Source organism: Myotis davidii, unplaced genomic scaffold (assembly GCF_000327345.1).
Source record: "Myotis davidii unplaced genomic scaffold, ASM32734v1 scaffold1025, whole genome shotgun sequence".
Classification (NCBI taxonomy): domain Eukaryota; kingdom Metazoa; phylum Chordata; class Mammalia; order Chiroptera; family Vespertilionidae; genus Myotis; species Myotis davidii.
In genome coordinates, this window is record NW_006297812.1 from 1323735 (window position 1) to 1332846 (window position 9112).

Sequence of the window (9112 nt, forward strand, 5' to 3'; positions counted from 1 at the left end):
CGAGAGCAGTTTGTTCAGGGTGCGGGCGGAGAGGAACCCAGCCCTGGAACCCAGCCCTCCCAAAGCCAGGCCCCGCTGCAGCACCTGACCACTAGAGGTGTCTTTCCTAACAATGCGTTAGGGGAAACCGGGAGAAAGAACCAAAGGCGGGTTTTGCCAGCTGCCACAAACTTGCTGGAATCCCTCCCCATCGATGACTGCGGTGAGCAGCTGAGGCGCGCAGAAGCGGTCGATGGGCTCTAGGAGCCTGGCGTGCGCGCGCCCGAGGGGACGTCCCTGCGCGCCCGCGGCGGCGCGCAGCGCTCCGTCGCCATAGCGACTGCTCGGGCTCCCGCGAAGCGTTGCAGGCCCTCGCGGGCTCCGGCTTTGAGCAGAGCCTTGCTCCCCATTCCCTCGCGCAGGTTTCTTCTTCCTTCTCTTTCCTGTGCGCCCTTCCCTCTCCCCTTCTGCCAAGTGATGGCGGGCGGGGCCGAGGACGTCCGGAAGCTTTTCATCCTCACTACCACCCAGAATTACTTTGGAGTGGACTCGGGACCCTGGGACCAGCCTCTGCTGCACCACAGTCCTGAAATCAACAACTTCTTGGACGACGGGAACCAGATGCTCCTCCGGGTGCAGCGCTCCGACGCCGGCATGTCCTTTTCTAACGCGGTACGGCTCCCTGCACCCCGCCCTGAGCCCTGCATGCCCCCCTCTGACCCGCAGCGACGCCGGTCCCGCTCCAGCCGTCCTGGTCTCCAGGAGCCCAAGGCCGTCTCCACGCTGGCATCCCAGCGGCTTGCATCCCACCTGACCAAAGGAGGTTTCCCGAACAGAACAGTTATATTCTTTTTTTTTTTTTTTTTAAGTTAGTGAATGGATATCCAATTTGCCAAGTTTCCATTTTCTGTTGCTGTTAATCCTCTCCTGAGGACACTCCGCCACCGAGTCTAATAGTGAGACTGGAAGGGAGGAGGAGATACACACAGAGAGAGACACATTGATGGGTTGCCTCCCGCATGCACCTCAACTGGGGCTGGAGTTGAACCTGGAACCCAGGTACGTGCCTTTGATCGGAATCGAACCCGAGATCCTTCAGTATGCAGGCTGAGGCTTTAACCACTGAGCACACCGGTCAGGGCAGAGCCCAGGTCTTATTCTTAAGGAGCGGAGATAGATTGGTTGTTATATGCTATATAATTATTTTTATATTAACTATTTTCCCAAGGGATAACATTACAGGGACACAATATTTTAGGGAGCATTTCTTTTAAAAATTAACTTTTATGAAGATAACATTAAAAATCATTTATTTATCACTTTAGATTGATTCTGCTGACACCAAGGATAAAGTGCTGGTGTTTTTCAAGCTGAGACCGGAAGTGATTACTGATCAGAACCTACATAACAACATTCTTGTTTCATCTATGTTAGAATCACCTATAAATTCCCTTTATCAAGCAGTACGGCAGGTATTTGCACCAATGCTGTTAAAGGTGAGTAAAGTAGCTGTATAGTCATTGTTGTTTTTTTACCTTAAATGATTTTGATAAAAACTTTCATAAATAGAAATGTATTACTGTATATGCTGTTAATATCATCAGTATTTTAATTTTTTAATTAAAGTGCATATTCTTTTAATTAAAAAAGTTTTAAAGTAAGCTTTGATGAAAATTGGAGAAATGCATAAAATGCAATCCACGTAAGCTCTTACGTTGCCATTATTACTTTTTTTCTCCCTTAATGAGACAGAGGTGGTGTCAAGCTTTGAGTGAAATAAGCATGTGTGGGCTTAGTTCTTTGGTAGTGTTTTAGGAAGTCAATTTGATTGGCAAGCTTTTGATCGATGTTTGCTCTTGTCTGTTTTTATTAGGATCAGGAATGGAGTAGAGACTTTGATCCCAAACTTCAGAATCTTTTGAGTGAACTAGAAGATGGATTGGGTATAGTTCTACGAAGATCAGACACTAATTTATCAAAAATGAAATTTAAGGAAGATGACACACGAGGTATGTAATGATAGCTTAATCAAAGAAAAAACAATTGTCTTATAAGGAAATTAATATATTTCTTCAGAGATTTATTTCCACAAGTTTGGGTCTTCGCTGAGCCTGAGCTTCTGTTATGTGAATAGATTTAAACGGATTTGGAGGAGACAAAAATGTAATTTTTAACAATGTGCAATTCATAGAAATAGAAAATATAATTGATTCTTGAATAATGAGGATTGACCCTAATTTTATACTTTATAAAGATGATAGCCATTGACTTTTATTTTAAAACGTATTTTATCTGAAACTAATTATAATTTTATGCCTATAGTTAAATTATTACTTATATGACATACATAAGTCATTATTTTAAAATATTGGAAACATGTACTTATTGCTTAATTAGTAAGTTAAATGCTTTTTTAATTTCACAGACTCAGAAAGAATAGTGCGTTTATTTCCAACATGTGATTAGGCAAGTAAAGATCGTCTAGTTCATTGGAAGATTTAAAAGCACATTTAAAAGTAAAACTATTTTAATTTGCTTGTATTTTGAAATTAAATTGCAAAGATTGATTAAATCATAATCATCTCCAGCCGAAACCGGTTTGGCTCAGTGGATAGAGCGTTGGCTTGCGGACTGAGGGGTCCCTGGTTCGATTCCGGTCAAGGGCATGTACCTGGGCTGCGGGCACATCCCCAGTGGGGGATGTGCAGGAGGCAGCTGATCGATGTTTCTCTCTCATCGATGTTTCTGACTCTCTATCTCTCTCCCTTCCTCTCTGTAAAAAATCAATAAAATATATTTAAAAATAAATAAATCATAATTATCTCCAGTTTGGTAATATGCAGTAACATGAATGATTTTGGAATTAGATTTAGGAAAGCCTTGTGTTTGAGAAGCAAATTCATGGATGTAAGTAGACTGACAGTATAGGTCTGATTGGCTTACAAAAGCATGCAGGAATCATTCTGAGCAATAAACTTGGCGTGAAGTATAAATTTGGTGCTGTTATTATTTCTGGTGGATTCAAGTAAGAACTTTCTGTTGATAGAAATTACAAAATATTTTTTTCAATACATCCTCAAGAATATAGGAAATATTTAAAATCTGTGAATAAACCAAATTATTTTCTGGCTTTTCATTTTCAATTGACATATTTTTTCCTTTTCACTTTTTCAGGTATTCTTACACCAAATGATGAGTTCCAGTTTTGGATAGAACAAACTCATCGTGGAAGTAAACAGACTAGTAAAGAACGAGCCAGTTATTTTAAAGAATTATTTGAAACAATTTCAAGAGTATGTAATTCATATATATTATATGTTAAGTTTTTGATAAAAGTACTTTAGAATTGTACATTTAATAAATTTATCTGTTTTAAAATCATGACTTAATGGTTACAAACAAAATATATCCTTCATAAATAACAAGGTTTATTTAAGATATGTATTTAATATGAGTACAAGTTAAAAATCTAAGCATTTTGCACAATTGGTGTGGCTCAGTGGTTGAGCATTGACCCATGAACAAGGAGATCAGGTTCTATTCCAGATCCGGGCATTTGCCTGGCTCATGGACTAGATCCCCGATAGTGGGCATGAAGGAAGCAGCTGATCTATGATTCTCTCTCAAGATTGCTGTTTCTGTCTGTCTGTCTCTCTCCCTTCCTCTCTCTGAAATCAATAAAAGCATTAAAAAAAATCTAAAAGTTTTAAAACTTTTAGTTTTAAAAATCTAAAAGTTTTAGATTATAATCTCTAGTAAATATTTTTCTCAAACGTAATTACTTTTCTGCAGGTAGATAGGAAAAAACAAAAACCTAAAACACTAATAGAGGTTTATCTATATGAAAGTAATATATGTTCTTTGGAAAGAATGTTCACTTTATTCCGATTAGCATTTTGAAATAACTTATAATTTAAAAAGCCTTAGTGTTTTACTTATTTGATTAATTATCCCTTGATGTATCTACAGAGAGATCAAATAAGTGACCATTTTAATTATGATTATAAAAAATCTATTCTTTAAAAAATAAAGTAATTTTCTATTTGTTTCCAGTATTATTTCAAAAATATTTTAGCCGAAACCGATTTGGCTCAGTGGATAGAGCATCGGCCTGCGGACTGAAAGGTCGCAGGTTCGATTCCGGTCAAGGGCATGTACCTGGGTTGCGGGCACATCCCCAGTGGGGGATGTGCAGGAGGCAGCTGATCGATGTCTCTCTCTCATCGATGTTTCTAACTCTCTATCTCTCTCCCTTCCTCTCTGTAAAAAATCAATAAAATATATTTTTAAAAAAAAATATTTTAATGAAGTATTTGAAATAATTTCAAACTCTTTTTATAACAGTGATGAAATATAGAATAATAAACCTTGTATTATTGGTAACATACAATGCAGTAAATGAATGGAGCTATGCCAACTACATTGGGTATTGTATATATGGCATTATGGCTACTTTTACTTGGGTAAATAAAACAAATGCATCCAAAGTTAAAGAAAATTAGGCCAAAGTTAAAATTAAATGAATAGATTTTTTTTTGCAGTTTTTTTTTTTTTCTGGCTTTCATGAAATTTATGTTTGTGAAGGTACTTAAAGAGTATTTGATAACAGTATATCATCTGATAGAAAAAGGAGAAAATAATATGGCAAATGTTAGAGTTGTAGAAGTTGAAAAAGTCAGAACATTTTGACTATATTGCCCAAGGTAAAGAAATGGTTATATTTAAAAATGAATGCATTTTGGTTTTAGGAGTTTTATAACTTGGACAGCCTATCCTTATTGGAAGTCGTTGACTTGGTGGAGACTACTCGAGATGTTGTTGATGATGTGTGGAGACAAACAGAGCATGAGCATTATCCTGAGTCACGAATGTTACATCTCTTAGAGATCATAGGTACCATTAAAGAACAAACTTTTGAAATTTTGGAAGCCTGTTTTATTTTGTTTTCTGTTTCTTTTTCTTTAAGTTCTTACTAAAAATGCTTCTTAAAGTAATAATTGTTGCTTCAAGTAACTCTGAAAGCAAATGATACATAATTATTTAAATAGTTATTTGTGTATAGTTGGTTAATTTAAATTATGGTCAAATTCTTCGACCATTAATATAACTAAATTTACATATATTTTTAGTCCCTATGCATGTATTAATTTAGAACTTATTTTGTAATGAACTAAAAAGTTCTTTAATATTACATTGGCTTATCTCTCAATATTAAAAGTGCAAATACGTTTGACTCAGAAAATGTCCTTCTCATTATTATCCTGAGAAAATATTAGACAAGTACATAAGGATATTTATTGTAGCATTGTTTGTAACAAATAGCAATTGAGAATTAGTTACATCATGCTATATCCATATGGTAGGCTCTGTAGCCTTTAAAAAAATGTATATATATTTCTGCATTTTAAAGATGTACATGATATATTGCAGGATGCAAAAATACTTGTTTTTTTAAAAAAATATTTGTTACTGGCAATGCTAGTCTAAGGTGTGCATTGTGGTATTTTATAGAACCTTAGTTTACTAATTTGTATGTTAATTTTGTTGTCATGTATTCTATAATTATTTTGTAAAAAGACATTTCCATTAAGAAGCTTGCTTTATGTTTTATTAGGTGGTTCATTTGGAAGATTTGTACAGAGAAAGTTGGGAACTTTGAATCTATGGGAAGATCCTTATTATCTTGTGAAAGAAAATCTGAAAGCTGGTATTTCAATTTGTGAACAGTGGGTGATCGCCTGTAATCATCTAACAGGTCAGGTGTGGCAGCGCTATGTTCCTCATCCATGGAAAAATGAAAAATATTTCCCTGAAACACTTGACAAACTTGGCAAACGCCTTGAAGAGGTATCATTTGATTATTTGGCTCTTGTCTTTTTTGTTGTTGTTAATTCTCACCGAGGATTTTTTTTCCATTGATTTTCAGAGAAAGTGGAAGGGGGGCGGGAAGAGAGAGAGAGAGAAATATCGATGTGAGAGAGACACCTCCATTGGTTCCTCCCGCCAATATTGAGCCTGTAACCCAGGTACTTGCCTTTGACTGGAAATGGAATCTGAGACTCTTCTGTTCCCAGGCTGGCACTTTAACCACTGAGCACACCAGCCAGGGCGTGGCTTCTTTCTTTAAGTGTGAAGTATTTATGAATGTATTTTATAACTTATAAGCACTACATCTGATAGCAACTCTTTATTTTTTGAGAAAGAATAGGGTTAAAGTTCATGTGAAATAGCTTATGACAGTCATCTGGTGTGATAGTGCTGGTGTCCACCGCCTTTCTTTTTCTTTGGTGTGTGTTCAACTTGTAAATTGTGAACTTCTGTTGTTGTTTTTTTGTTCTTTGTTATAAAAAAGATAATCAGCCCACTTGTCCATATATGTAAGCTAACAGATATTCCCTTGGCTATTGAAATTGTTTGTAAGCAGTATAGCTTTTTTAGGGGGTTACTCAGTGGAAATATTTGAAATAGCTGCTTAATTTTCATTACTTGTGAATTTCAGCATAGGACAAATATTTAGCTTGAAGGGATAAGCAAAATGAGAATATGAATAGATTGCAAAGCTGACTTTTTTCTTTTCTGCTTATGGGAACCATAGTTCTTTGGGGATTTTTAAAAACCTTTTTCACTATGAAAAACTTAAAACATATTTAAAAGTAAAATAGTATAATGAATACCAATGTATCCACTGCTCAATTTCAACAGCCTTTGACATTATTTAGTTCTTATTCCATCTTTGTCTACCTGCTTTCCTTTTATTTTTTTTCTAAAGTACTTTTAAAGCCATTTCAAGAAATCATATACTTTCATCCTTAATACCACTATCACAATACCACTGTCGCATCCACCAAAATTATAACAATTTCCTAACATTATTTTATACCTAACCAGTGTTCAATTTTTCTGATTGTCTCAGCTGCTTTACAGGTACTTTCCAACTTGTAGTTTGATATGTGGGTTCAGGTATGTTTAGCCTGACCCCTCTGTAATACCGCTCTCTATTCTTTTCTTAATGATTTTAGCAGCCATTAATGATTACGAGGAAATATAAAATGGGGACTTTCTAATTCTGTTGTTCTTTCTACATTTGTTAGTGATGGTGGAAGAACTTTTTCCTCATTAGTTTATTAGTTACTCTGAAATAAAGTGTGTGTAGGAATAGCTGTAGACAACTACTTCTTTTATCACTTTTTAAAAACAATGAATAAATAAGTTAGTATCATAGTAAGTTCCATTGGTAATCAGTGAAATGTTTTTTAGAAGAATTATTATGAACCCATGAGTTGTTATATTTTATGTTTCCATCCATTATAGTTATTATTATTTTATTTACATTGTTTTATGTGTGGGCAGTGAGTGCTCCCTGTAAGTTGGCTCTTGTGTCATTTTTTCATGAATCCAGTGTTTCTTTGACAATTTCCTTACTTTCAAGCCCCCCAAAATGTACCAGCCCATCTTTTATGTTTTCTGTCTCATACCTGGAATTAATAATTGTTCCCAGGAGCCTGGCTCTTTTCAGTAAAAAATGGTATTGAGCAACAAAAATCTGGTTGAGGAAGTGTTACATTTTACTTAGTTACCAATGCTTTTAGGCCTTTTCTGTTGGAAGGCTTGTTAAATTGGTGTTTTGTGTTTAGCAGGATAAAAATAAATCATGAGTTTGTACAGGTATTTCCTACTCAAATTGAAGATTATAGTGTTTTTACTTAACCTTTTTGATTACCTTTTGATTATTGGGAACATTTTAGGTACAAAATATAATAATTTGTTTTCCTGTAGTTTGTAAATGGTACATAATAGAATTGTTAATATTGTTTCATTATCAGAATTGCAATTTAATGCAGAATTATGACTGTCAGAAGTACTATGATGAGGAGAGGAACTATAATATAAATGAGCTTTAAGCACATTTTTAAATATTTAGATGTTATATTTTTCACTAGATTTGAGCACACTGAATGATGTGTTGATACAGTATGTCTTTGTGCATCACTTTGAATATTGATGAGGAGTAATTCTCAAAATTATAGTTTCAGTTTTCATTTCAGAGGACCTAGGTAAAGAAATTCTTGCTCAGTATCTTTAAGTTTTAGACCTATTTGTGCAGATTTACTTATTTAAATAAATTTGTTTTTTTAAATATTTGTTTTAGGTCTTGGATGTTAGAACAATTCATGAGAAGCTTCTCTATTTTTTACCTGCTAGTGAAGAGAAAATCCTGGCTCGAGTATTTGAACCTTTTACTGGCCTGAATCCAGTGCAATATAATCCATATACTGAGGTTGAATATATATGTTTCTAAATATAATTTCCTGTTTGTGATGTTCTTTTTAAAGGCAGATTTTTTAGATATTAAAGTCTAACAATATTGCCAATTTGTTTAGCCTTTGTGGAAAGCTGCAGTGTCTCAATATGAAAAAATTATTATACCTGTGGAACGAAAAATAGCAGGAAAATTGAAAAATTATATTTCAGAAATTCAGGATAGTCCACAACAGGTAAAATACTGAAATATTTAAAATTTAATACTTTCTTTAAGCTATTTATGAGAGATATATGTATATACCAAGTTAATGCACTTGGGATAAACATATACTTATTTTATTTTATATTAGCTTCTTCAAGCATTTCTGAAATACAAAGAGTTGGTGAAGCGTCCAATTATAAGCAAAGAATTGATGTTAGAACGAGAAACTTTACTGGCAAGGCTTGTGGATTCAGTTAAAGGTAAAAGTTTATCAGAAAATATAGTGTTTGCTGGAGGAAATATTTTTGTAGCTCACTTTTTTCTATGTTGTATACCATTTAGGATTAAGACTACATTAAGGGACCAACTCTTATTATTTTTCTGTCTACAACATTTGACATAGTTCTTGGAACATCAAAAGCCTTTAGGAAATCTTTGCTAAATGTGTGTAATCATTTATTTGATTTAAATTTTATAGATTTTCGATTAGATTTTGAGAACCGGAGCCGAGGAATTCCTGGTGATGCATCTGGACCACTTTCTGGCAAAAACCTTTCAGAGGTTGTCAATAATATAGTTTGGGTTCGCCAGTTGGAACTGAAGGTATTTTTTAAAATTTATTTTTATTTATTTTTTAAAATATATTTTATTGATTTTTTACAGAGAGGA

General features: G+C 34.8%; 1 protein-coding gene across 1 annotated transcript in view; it reads left to right on the forward strand.

Annotated features, from left to right (window-relative positions):
- The first annotated feature begins 312 nt into the window (after window positions 1-312).
- Window positions 313-9112, forward strand: part of DYNC2H1 (dynein, cytoplasmic 2, heavy chain 1) — a 305345-nt gene continuing 296545 nt past the window's right edge. Inside the window, 10 exon segments of the mRNA XM_006773520.2 lie at window positions 313-651; window positions 1305-1475; window positions 1853-1988; window positions 3154-3272; window positions 4728-4872; window positions 5594-5826; window positions 8129-8257; window positions 8361-8474; window positions 8592-8703; window positions 8922-9046. Of these exon segments, the coding sequence (XP_006773583.1) occupies window positions 457-651; window positions 1305-1475; window positions 1853-1988; window positions 3154-3272; window positions 4728-4872; window positions 5594-5826; window positions 8129-8257; window positions 8361-8474; window positions 8592-8703; window positions 8922-9046 (1479 nt within the window). The 5' untranslated portion in view covers window positions 313-456.